The sequence below is a fragment of the Oncorhynchus mykiss genome, chromosome 18 (assembly GCF_057628025.1).
Source record: "Oncorhynchus mykiss isolate SJ-2025 chromosome 18, ASM5762802v1, whole genome shotgun sequence".
In the NCBI taxonomy this organism is placed as follows: domain Eukaryota; kingdom Metazoa; phylum Chordata; class Actinopteri; order Salmoniformes; family Salmonidae; genus Oncorhynchus; species Oncorhynchus mykiss.
The window spans coordinates 75,018,502-75,031,114 of NC_143039.1; the positions used below are offsets into that span (position 1 = coordinate 75,018,502).

At 43.0% G+C, this 12,613-nt stretch overlaps 1 protein-coding gene across 1 annotated transcript in view; it reads right to left on the reverse strand.

The window, feature by feature from the left end:
- Positions 1 to 234: 234 nt before the first annotated feature.
- fndc5b (fibronectin type III domain containing 5b) overlaps positions 235 to 12,613 on the reverse strand; it is a 35,095-nt gene continuing 22,716 nt past the window's right edge. The window contains exons 4-5 of the mRNA XM_036953587.2: positions 10,082 to 10,171; positions 235 to 1,686 (exon numbers count right to left, since the gene is read on the reverse strand). Of these exons, the coding sequence (XP_036809482.2) occupies positions 1,547 to 1,686; positions 10,082 to 10,171 (230 nt within the window). The 3' untranslated portion in view covers positions 235 to 1,546. The remainder of the gene's footprint in view (positions 1,687 to 10,081; positions 10,172 to 12,613) is intronic.

Sequence of the window (12,613 nt, forward strand, 5' to 3'; positions counted from 1 at the left end):
TGTAGGGGGTAGAGGGTAGGGGGTAGGGAATAGGGTGCAGAGGGTAGGGGATAGTGGGCCATCTTCTCCAGCCAGTCTTCTCTCTGACCCTGCTATATGCTGTTATAAAAACTGTGTCAGATTTTATCCTTCAGATTGGATACTGTAGGAGGACAACTAACAAGGGCAACAAGGTTTCAGCCCAGGAAGAGAGACAGACGGAGGGGAAGTCATTTTCCTTATGAGTCAGAGGCTAGGGTTTAGGAGGGGCAGTCACCTTCCTTATGAGTCAGAGGGTTTAGGAGGGGAAGTCATCTTCCTTATGAGTCAGAGGGTTTAGGAGGGGAAGTCACCTTCCTTATGAGTCTGAGGGTTTAGGAGGGGCAGTCACCTTCCTTATGAGTCAGAGGGTTTAGGAGGGGAAGTCATCTTCCTTATGAGTCAGAGGGTTTAGGAGGGGAAGTCACCTTCCTTATGAGTCAGAGGGTTTAGGAGGGGCTCTAAAACAACTCATATTCCTGTGCAAAATAGGACTTAATGATGGGGGAGATAGAGGGTGTAGAGACAGTGATCTGGAGAGAGGGAGATAGAGAGTGTAGAGACAGTAATCTGGCGAGGGAGGGAGACAGAGAGTGTAGAGACAGTGATCTGGGGAGAGGGAGATAGAGAGTGTAGAGACCGGGATCTGGAGAGAGGGAGATAAAGAGTGTAGAGACAGTGATCTGGCGAGGGAGGGAGATAGAGAGTGTAAGAGACAGTGATCTGGAGAGAGGGAGGGGGAGACAGAGGCTCCTTGTCCAGAAACAATCACTTAGCCCCTTCCCTCTAGACATCTGTTGCGATCTGAAATGATTTGATAGGTTTAAGCAATATGATAATAACTTTACCTTGCCCTCTGATAGTCTAGCTGGAACTTTCTGACCAAACCTGTCAATTCCTCTCTGTTCATAAAGCACCTCAGAGTGGGAGTGCTGATCTATGATCAGGCCTCCCGTGTCCATTTAACCTTGTGTATTATAATCTGAAAGGCACAACCCTAGACGCTGACCCAAGATCAGCGTCTCGGGGCAGCTTCACCCTACACCTCTTCAGTCTCCCCACTCTGGGTGGTAGGTGATTGTGGTCCATCGTGGGCTGTGCTGCTGGGCTGCTGGGATTGGCTGGGCTGGGTTCCTGGTGCGGGGCTGTGCTGCTGGGATTGGCTGGGCTGGGTTCCTGGTGCGGGGCTGTGCTGCTGGGATTGGCTGGGCTGGGTTCCTGGTGCGGGGCTGTGCTGCTGGGATTGGCTGGGCTGGGTTCCTGGTGTGGTGCTGTGCTGTAGTCTGAGGTGCTGATTTGTGGAGGAGATGGTGTCAGGGGTCTTAGCTCGGAGCTGGAGAGCTCATCATCATCGTAGTGGTGATCGTCATGTTGTAGATACAAGGACACGCACACTTCAGGAGAAGTATGAAGAATCAGGATGCAGCCTCAGGTATGACGGTTCTGGTTGGCTGTGTAGCCTCACCTGTCCTGAGGAATAGGATTGGAGGTTATTGCCATATAGGTGAGTGGCCAGTGGGGGCTGTTTTCAGACGTTGCTGCGCAGTAGCCCCCCCTGTGGGTGTTCTGGCGTACTGCACTCTGACGAGGTCTTGGCTTTGTCCTTGTTGTTGTTGGGCTCGTTGTCTTTGATGATGTCATACTGACGACAGAACAGGAGGATCACACCTGAGGGAGGGAGGGAGGGAGGGAGGGAGGGAGGGAGGGAGGGAGGGAGGGAGGGAGGGAGGGAGGGAGGGAGGGAGGGAGGGAGGGAGGGAGGGAAAAGAGAAAGATGAGTTATGAAACAGGCTCCTTTATTTCACTGTCTGAATGACAGCCTGCCTGTCTACTGTCTGAAATGACAGAGAGAGAGACAGAGAGAGAGAGAGAGAGAGAGACAGAGAGAGACAGAGAGAGACAGAGAGAGAGACAGAGAAAGACAGAGAGAGAGAGAGAGAGACAGAGAGAGACAGAGAGAGACAGAGAGAGACAGAGAGAGACAGAGAGAGAGACAGAGAGAGACAGAGAGAGACAGAGAGAGAGACAGAGAGAGACAGAGAGAGAGAGACAGAGAGAGACAGAGAGAGACAGAGAGAGAGACAGATAGAGACAGAGAGAGAGAGAGACAGAGAGAGACAGAGAGAGAGACAGAGAGAAAGACAGAGAGAGACAGAGAGAGAGAAAGAGAGAGAGAGAGAGAGAGAGAGACAGAGACAGAGACAGAGAGAGGGGGGGGAAAGAGACAAAGACAGAGGGAGAGGCAGAGAGAGAGACAGAGAGAGAGACAAAGACAGAGGGAGAGACAGAGAGAGAGACAAAGAGATGGGGGAGAAAGAGACAAAGACAGAGGGAGAGACAGAGAGAGAGACAAAGAGAGGGGGGAGAAAGAGACAAAGACAGAGGGAGAGACAGAGAGAGAGACAAAGAGAGGGGGGAGAAAGAGACAAAGACAGAGGGAGAGACAGAGAGAGAGAGTCAAAGAGAGAGAGACAGAGAGAGGGGGGGAGAAAGAGACAAAGACATAAGGAGAGACAGAGAGAGAGACAAAGAGAGGGGGAGAGAAAGAGACAAAGACAGAGGGAGAGACAGAGAGAGAGACAAAGAGAGGGGGAGAGAAAGAGACACAGACAGAGGGAGAGACAGAGAGAGAGAGGGGGAGAGAAAGAGACAAAGACAAAGACAGAGGGAGAGAGAAATAAAGAGAGAGAGAGAGAGAGAGAGAGAGAGAGAGAGAGAGAGAGACAGAGAGACAGAGAGAGATCTAAGAGACTATGCAAGAAGGGCCTTCTATGCCATCAAAAATAACATGCAACTCAACATCCCAATTAGGATCTGGCTAAAAATACTTAAATCAGTTATATAGCCCATTGCCCTTTATGGTTGTGAGGTCTGGTTTCCACTCACCTACCAAGAATTCACAAAATGGGACAAACACTCAATTGAGACTCTGCATGCAGAATTCTGCAAAAATATCTTCTCTGTACAATGTAGAACACCAAATAATGCATGCAGAGCAGAATTAGGCCGATACCCACTAATTATCAAAATCCAGAAAAGAGACGTTAAATTCTACAACCACCTAAAAGGAAGCAATTCCCAAACAGTCCATAACAAAGCTATCACCTACAGAGAGATGAACCTGGAGAAGAGTCCCCTAAGCAAGCTGGTACTGGGTCTCTGTTCACAAACACAAACACACCCCACAGAGCCCCAGGACAGCAGCACAATTAGACCCAACCAAATCATGAGAAAACAAAAAGATAATTACTTGACACATTGGAAAGAATTAACAAAAAAACAGCGCAAACTAGAATGCTATTTGTCCCTAAACAGAGAGTACACAGTAGCAGAATACCTGACCACTGTGACTGACCCAAACTTACGGAAAGCTTTGACTATGTACAGACTCAGTGAGCATAGCCTTGCTATTGAGAAAGGCCGCCGTAGGCAGACATGACTCTCAAGAGAAGACAGGCTATGTGCTCACTGCCCACAAAATGAGGTGGAAACTGAGCTGCACTTCCTAACCTCATGCCCAATGTATGACCATATTAGAGAGACATATTTCCCTCAGATTACACAGATCCACAAAGAATTCGAAAACAAATCCAATTTTGATAAACTCCCATATCTACTGGGTGAAATTCCACAGTGTGCCGTCACAGCAGCAAGATTTGTGACCTGTTGCCATGAGAAAAGGGCAACCAGTGAAGAACGAACACCATTGTAAAGACAACTTATATTAATGTTTTGTACTTACTTTATTTGCCCATTGTTACAACACTGTATATATATATATATACGTAATATGACATTTGTTATGTCTTTATTCTTTTGGAACTTCTGTATGTGTAAAGTTTACTGTTTATATTTTGTATTGTTTATTTCACTTTTGTATACGATCTAGTTCACTTGCTTTGGCAATGTTAATGTATGTATGCTTCCATGTCAATAAAACACCCTTAAATTGAAATTTGAATTTAGGGAGCGAGAGAGAGAGAGAGAGATGAATCTCCTCTCCTCTCCACTATTCTCTCAGTCCTACTGTAGCTGCTGAGAGCTGCTATCTGCCTGTCTGTCTGCCTGTCTTTCTGTCTGTCTGTCTGTCTGTCTGTAAGCCTGTCTAACTGCCTGCCTGCCTCCCTGTCTGCCTGTCTACCTGTCTGTAATCCTGTCTGCCTGTAATCCTGTCTGTCTGCCTGCCTGTCTACCTGTCTGTCGTTCTGCCTGCCTGCCTGGCTGCCTGCCTGCCTGCCTGTCTGTCTGTCTGTCTGTCTGTCTGTCTGTCTGTCTGTCTGTCTGTCTGTCTGTCTGTCTGTCTGTCTGCCTGCCTGCCTGCCTGCCTGCTAGCCTGCCTGTCTACCTGTCTGTCGTTCTGCCTGCCTGCCTGCCTGCCTCCCTGTCTGCCTGTAATCCTGTCTGTCTGCCTGCCTGCTAGCCTGTCTGTCTTCACCACCATCTACCAGTGCTCATCTCAAATAAAAATCAAAGCATAACGGGGAATCTGTCTGGCATTACTATCGCCCCATAGGTCCAATTTAAAAACCAAGGCAACTCTCTCTCTGTCTGTTTTCTCCTCACATTCCGTGTCTTGTTTTCCCTCTCCCTTTCTCTCGTTCTTGCTCTCACTTTTTCTTTACCACCACTCTTTTTTTCTCTGTCTTCCATCTCCTTCTTTACCTCTCTCTACTCTCTCTTCATTCCTGCTCTCTCTGTCTTCATCTCCTTCTTTACCTCTCTCTACTCTCTCTGTCTTCCATCTCCTTCTTTACCTCTCTCTACTCTCTCTTCATTCCTGCTCTCTCTGTCCTCCATCTCCTTCTTTACCTCTCTCTACTCTCTCTTCATTCCAGCTCTCTCTGTCTTCCATCTCCTTCTTTACCTCTCTCTACTCTCTCTTCATTCCTGCTCTCTCTGTCTTCCATCTCCTTCTTTACCTCTCTCTACTCTCTCTTCATTCCTGCTCTCTCTGTCTTCCATCTCCTTCTTTACCTCTCTCTACTCTCTTCATTCCTGCTCTCTCTGTCTTCCATCTCCTTCTTTACCTCTCTCTACTCTCTCTTCATTCCTGCTCTCTCTGTCTTCCATCTCCTTCTTTACCTCTCTCTACTCTCTCTGTCTTCCATCTCCTTCTTTACCTCTCTCTACTCTCTCTTCATTCCTGCTCTCTCTGTCCTCCATCTCCTTCTTTACCTCTCTCTACTCTCTCTTCATTCCAGCTCTCTCTGTCTTCCATCTCCTTCTTTACCTCTCTCTACTCTCTCTTCATTCCTGCTCTCTCTGTCTTCCATCTCCTTCTTTACCTCTCTCTACTCTCTCTTCATTCCTGCTCTCTCTGTCTTCCATCTCCTTCTTTACCTCTCTCTGCTCTCTCTGTCTTCCATCTCCTTCTTTACCTCTCTCTACTCTCTCTTCATTCCTGCTCTCTCTGTCCTCCATCTCCTTCTTTACCTCTCTCTACTCTCTCTTCATTCCTGCTCTCTCTGTCTTCCATCTCCTTCTTTACCTCTCTCTACTCTCTCTTCATTCCTGCTCTCTCTGGCTTCCATCTCCTTCTTTACCTCTCTCTGCTCTCTCTGTCTTCCATCTCCTTCTTTACCTCTCTCTACTCTCTCTTCATTCCTGCTCTCTCTGTCCTCCATCTCCTTCTTTACCTCTCTCTACTCTCTCTTCATTCCTGCTCTCTCTGTTTTCCATCTCCTTCTTTACCTCTCTCTACTCTCTCTTCATTCCTGCTCTCTCTGTCCTCCATCTCCTTCTTTACCTCTCTCTACTCTCTCTTCATTCCTGCTCTCTCTGTTTTCCATCTCCTTCTTCACCTCTCTCTACTCTCTCTTCATTCCTGCTCTCTCTGTCTTCCATCTCCTTCTTTACCTCTCTCTACTCTCTCTTCATTCCTGCTCTCTCTGTCCTCCATCTCCTTCTTTACCTCTCTCTACTCTCTCTTCATTCCTGCTCTCTCTGTCTTCCATCTCCTTCTTTACCTCTCTCTACTCAATCTTCATTCCTGCTCTCTGTCTTCCATCTCCTTCTTTACCTCTCTCTACTCTCTCTTCATTCCTGCTCTCTCTGTCCTCCATCTCCTTCTTTACCTCTCTCTACTCTCTCTTCATTCCTGCTCTCTCTGTTTTCCTTCTCCTTCTTCACCTCTCTCTACTCTCTCTTCATTCCTGCTCTCTCTGTCTTCCATCTCCTTCTTTACCTCTCTCTACTCTCTCTTCATTCCTGCTCTCTCGTCCTCCATCTCCTTCTTTACCTCTCTCTACTCTCTCTTCATTCCTGCTCTCTCTGTCTTTCCACCAATCTTCTTCCTTCATCTTCCATCTTTTTTTTCATTTGTATCTAGCTGGGTAATTGTGGACTCCATGTTTGAGTAATAGAGATTCATCCAGCAGTGGTATATGTATGCATTGTATGCAATTGTATGTATGCACTGTATGCATTCATAGCAGAGTGTGTAGATAAAACTGAGGGGTACACTACAAAGCAGGAGCAAGGAGATAGTTACATCAGAATATTTAGACTAGTTAGCTGACTGTTTATTTTCTAGAAAGATAACCTGGAAAAGGGTTGAATCGATTCAACACATGAAAACACAAACGATATCTAAGCTTTTTTAATGAACCGGAAAATCGCTAGTTATTTCTGGTTGCTTATCAAAGTCAGCCGGCCAAGTCATTGGTCCTGCATTTTTAGTTTCTATCTCCAGTGATTTTTAGTTTCTATCTCCTGTGATTTTTAGTTTCTATCTCCGGTGATTTTTAGTTTCTATCTCCGGTGATTTTTAGTTTCTATCTCCGGTGATTTTTAGTTTCTATCTCCGGTGATTTTTAGTTTCTATCTCCGGTGATTTTTAGTTTCTATCTCCTGTGATTTTTAGTTTCTATCTCCGGTGATTTTTAGTTTCTATCTCCGGTGATTTTTAGTTTCTATCTCCGGTGATTTTTAGTTTCTATCTCCGGTGATTTTTAGTTTCTATCTCCTGTGATTTTTAGTTTCTATCTCCGGTGATTTTTAGTTTCTATCTCCTGTGATTTTTAGTTTCTATCTCCGGTGATTTTTAGTTTCTATCTCCGGTGATTTTTAGTTTCTATCTCCTGTGATTTTTAGTTTCTATCTCCGGTGATTTTTAGTTTCTATCTCCGGTGATTTTTAGTTTCTATCTCCGGTGATTTTTAGTTTCTATCTCCTGTGATTTTTAGTTTCTATCTCCGGTGATTTTTAGTTTCTATATCCTGTGATTTTTAGTTTCTATCTCCTGTGATTTTTAGTTTCTATCTCCGGTGATTTTTAGTTTCTATCTCCGGTGATTTTTAGTTTCTATCTCCGGTGATTTTTAGTTTCTATCTCCTGTGATTTTTAGTTTCTATCTCCGGTGATTTTTAGTTTCTATCTCCGGTGATTTTTAGTTTCTATCTCCGGTGATTTTTAGTTTCTATCTCCTGTGATTTTTAGTTTCTATCTCCGGTGATTTTTAGTTTCTATCTCCGGTGATTTTTAGTTTCTATCTCCGGTGATTTTTAGTTTCTATCTCCTGTGATTTTTAGTTTCTATCTCCGGTGATTTTTAGTTTCTATCTCCAGTGATTTTTTAGTTTCTATCTCCGGTGATTTTTAGTTTCTATCTCCGGTGATTTTTAGTTTCTATCTCCGATGATTTTTAGTTTCTATCTCCTGTGATTTTTAGTTTCTATCTCCAGTGATTTTTAGTTTCTATCTCCGGTGATTTTTAGTTTCTATCTCCGGTGATTTTTAGTTTCTATCTCCGGTGATTTTTAGTTTCTATCTCCGATGATTTTTAGTTTCTATCTCCGGTGATTTTTAGTTTCTATCTCCAGTGATTTTTAGTTTCTATCTCCTGTGATTTTTAGTTTCTATCTCCGGTGATTTTTAGTTTCTATCTCCTGTGATTTTTAGTTTCTATCTCCGGTGATTTTTAGTTTCTATCTCCTGTGATTTTTAGTTTCTATCTCCGGTGATTTTTAGTTTCTATCTCCTGTGATTTTTAGTTTCTATCTCCGGTGATTTTTAGTTTCTATCTCCGGTGATTTTTAGTTTCTATCTCCGGTGATTTTTTGTTTCTATCTCCTGTGATTTTTAGTTTCTATCTCCTGTGATTTTTAGTTTCTATCTCCGATGATTTTTAGTTTCTATCTCCGGTGATTTTTAGTTTCTATCTCCGGTGATTTTTAGTTTCTATCTCCGGTGATTTTTAGTTTCTATCTCCTGTGATTTTTAGTTTCTATCTCCGGTGATTTTTAGTTTCTATCTCCTGTGATTTTTAGTTTCTATCTCCGGTGATTTTTAGTTTCTATCTCCGGTGATTTTTAGTTTCTATCTCCGGTGATTTTTAGTTTCTATCTCCTGTGATTTTTAGTTTCTATCTCCGGTGATTTTTAGTTTCTATCTCCGGTGATTTTTAGTTTCTATCTCCGGTGATTTTTAGTTTCTATCTCCTGTGATTTTTAGTTTCTATCTCCGGTGATTTTTAGTTTCTATCTCCAGTGATTTTTTAGTTTCTATCTCCGGTGATTTTTAGTTTCTATCTCCGGTGATTTTTAGTTTCTATCTCCGATGATTTTTAGTTTCTATCTCCTGTGATTTTTAGTTTCTATCTCCAGTGATTTTTAGTTTCTATCTCCGGTGATTTTTAGTTTCTATCTCCGGTGATTTTTAGTTTCTATCTCCGGTGATTTTTAGTTTCTATCTCCGATGATTTTTAGTTTCTATCTCCGGTGATTTTTAGTTTCTATCTCCAGTGATTTTTAGTTTCTATCTCCTGTGATTTTTAGTTTCTATCTCCGGTGATTTTTAGTTTCTATCTCCTGTGATTTTTAGTTTCTATCTCCGGTGATTTTTAGTTTCTATCTCCTGTGATTTTTAGTTTCTATCTCCGGTGATTTTTAGTTTCTATCTCCTGTGATTTTTAGTTTCTATCTCCGGTGATTTTTAGTTTCTATCTCCGGTGATTTTTAGTTTCTATCTCCGGTGATTTTTTGTTTCTATCTCCTGTGATTTTTAGTTTCTATCTCCTGTGATTTTTAGTTTCTATCTCCGATGATTTTTAGTTTCTATCTCCGGTGATTTTTAGTTTCTATCTCCGGTGATTTTTAGTTTCTATCTCCGGTGATTTTTAGTTTCTATCTCCTGTGATTTTTAGTTTCTATCTCCGGTGATTTTTAGTTTCTATCTCCTGTGATTTTTAGTTTCTATCTCCGGTGATTTTTAGTTTCTATCTCCAGTGATTTTTAGTTTCTATCTCCGGTGATTTTTAGTTTCTATCTCCGCTGATTTTTAGTTTCTATCTCCGGTGATTTTTAGTTTCTATCTCCGGTGATTTTTAGTTTCTATCTCCAGTGATTTTTAGTTTCTATCTCCGGTGATTTTTAGTTTCTATCTCCAGTGATTTTTAGTTTCTATCTCCGGTGATTTTTAGTTTCTATCTCCGGTGATTTTTAGTTTTTGTCTCTCTAGTGCTTGTTAGTCTAGGATAAAATTAAATCAACAACAAAGTACCATATGTATGTTAACATTGTGTTTTGGTTGTATTCTGGTTGTGTTAATGTTGTGTTAACGGTTGTGTTAACGTTGTGTTGCGGTTGTTAACGTTGTGATATGGTTGTGTTAACGTTGTGTTATGGTTCTGTTACACTTATGTTTGAAGTTGTAGTCATGGTTGAATTAGGTTCTCTTCCAGTCCGCATGATGCATGAATGTGGTTGTGTTGCGTTGTGGTTGTGTGATGATGTGGTTGTTTAATGGTTGTGTAGGCCTACCGGTTGAATTGTGGATGTGGTTGTGTTGTGGTTGTGTTATGGGTGGGATGTGATGTGGTTGTTTAATGGTTGTGTAGGCCTACCGGTTGAATTGTGGATGTGGTTGTGTTGTGGTTGTGTTATGAGTGTGATGTGATGCAGTTGTTTAATGGTTGTGTAGGCCTAATGGTTGAATTGTGGTTGTGGTTGTGGTTGTGTTGTGGTTGTGTTATGGGTGTGATGTGATGTGGTTGTTTAATGGTTGTTTAGGCCTAATGGTTGAATTGTGGTTGTGGTTGTGTTGCGGTTGTGTTACGGTTGACATACCTGCCCACATGACGAGCACCACTACGATGATGATGAGCTCTCCAACTCTGAGCTGCACTGCCTGTTCCATCTCCTCCCTGTTCACCTCGTCTGGAGAGAGGAGACACAGTTATACTGTAGGTAACTGTAGAAACCACACACACACACACACACACACACCTACTTTATCACCATCTCATCTGGAGAAGAAAGGGAAGACATAACAACATCCACACATATTGGAAATGAGATGTTGTAATCCTAGCAACCAGGGAAAATCTAACTTGTTTTGAGGAAGAGATGTGAGTCATCCTCACACCCCCAGCAGCCTTTTTGATGTCTCCTACTCTGTTTCCCCACAGCCATGTCCTGACCTAGGCTAATTAACATGTCATTAGGATGAGGCTGATGATGATACCTCTGAGGAGAGAGAGAGAGAGTGGATTGGTTCTGCTCTATTCCCTGCTCTTTGCCATGACCATAATGCTGACATCTATCCAGTCCTTTCAGATCTGTAAACACCAAAGGTGAAGCATCTAAGGCTGAAATGTGATGGGAGCAAACCTGGGTCTCAAACAAGAGTCACGATTGATCTGGGAAAGTTCAGTGCCTTGTCAGTCAGAGGAGCCTCCCTATGTCAGAGCCTCCTGAGTTAAGTACTCTTCAAAAGGTGAGAGCCCATGAAGGACCTGGTATTAAGAACCCTTAGATATGACCCTGAATGGCACTTTAAAGAGTGAGTGAGAGTTGGATTTCCGCAGACAGATGGCAGACTGAATGATGCTAGATACCCAGAGTCCCTGTGGTCATCAGTAGGCACACAGACTACTGACTACTGCAGGAGTTGAGAGAGATGAGGGAGAAAGAACGAGAGGGAGAGAGAGAGAGAGAGAGAGAGAGAGAGAGAGAGACAGAGAGAGAGAGAGAGAGAGAGAGAGAGGGAGAGAGAGAGAGAGAGAGAGACAGAGAGAGAGAGAGACAGAGAGAGAGATAGAGACAGAGAGAGAGAGAGAGAGAGAGACACAGAGAGAGAGAGAGAGAGAGAGAGAGAGATAGAGACAGAGAGAGACAGAGAGAGAGAGAGAGAGAGAGACAGAGAGAAACAGAGAGAGACAGAGAGGAAATACAGAGGCTGGTGAAAGTATTCATCCCCTTTGCCTTTTTTCCTATTTTGATGACTTACAACCTGGAATTAAAATTGATTTTAAATAAGACAAAAAAAAAATGAAAACTTGAGTGTGCATATTTATTCACCCCCCAAAACTGCTCCAGCTCCTTCAAGTTGGATGGGTTCCGCTGGTGTACAGCAATCTATAAGTCATACCACAGATTCACAGTTGGATTGAGGTCTGGGCTTTGACTAGGCCATTCCAATACATTTACATGTTTCCCCTTAAAACACTTGAGTGTTGCTTTAGCAGTATGCTTAGGCTTATTGTCCTGCTGGAAGGTGAACCTCCGTCCCAGTCTCAAATCTCTGGAAGACTGAAACAGGTTTCCCTCGAGAATTTACCTGTATTTAGCGCCATCCATCATTCCTTCAATTCTGACCAGTTTCCCAGTCCCTGCTGATTCAAAAAACATACCCACAGCATGATGCTGCCACCACGCTTCACTGTGTTCTCAGGGTGATGAGAGGTGTTGAGTTTGTGCCAGACATAGCGTTTTCCTTGATGGCCATAAAGATCTCTCATCTGACCAGAGTACCTACTTTCATATATGTTTGGGGAGTCTCCCACATGCCTTATGGCGAACACCAAACGTGTTTGCTTATTTTTTTCTTTAAGCAATGGCTTTTTTTCTGGACACACTTCTGTAAAGCCCAACTCTGTGGAGTGTCTGGCTTAAAGTGGTCCTATGGACAGATACTCCAATCTCCGCTGTGGAGATTTGCAGCTCCTTCAGAGTAATCTTTGGTCTCTTTGTTGCCTCTCTGATTAATGCCCTCCTTGCCTGGTCCGTGAGTTTTGGTGGGCGGCCCTCTCTTGGCAGGTTTGTTGTGGTGCCAGATTCTTATCATTTTTGAATAATGGATTTAATGGTGCTCTGTGGGATGTTCAAAGTTTCTGATATTTTTTTATAACCCAACCCTGATCTGTACTTCTCCACAACTTTGTCCCTGACATGTTTGGAGAACTCCTTGGTCTTCATGGTGCTGCTTGCTTGGTGGTGTTGCAGACTCTGGGGCCTTTCAGAACAGGTGTCTACAGTGCCTTGCGAAAGTATTCAGCCCCCTTGAACTTTGCGACCTTTTGCCACATTTCAGGCTTCAAACATAAAGATATAAAACTGTATTTTTTTGTGAAGAATTAAGGTCAACATTGGATCATTCAGAGATCCTCACTGAACTTCTGGAGAGAGTTTGCTGCACTGAAAGTAAAGGGGCTGAATAATTTTGCACGCCCAATTTTTCAGTTTCTGAATTGTTAAAAAAGTTTGAAATATCCAATAAATGTCGTTCCACTTCATGATTGTGTCCCACTTGTTGTTGATTCTTCACAAAAAAATACAGTTTTATATCTTTATGTTTGAAGCCTGAAATGTGGCAAAAGG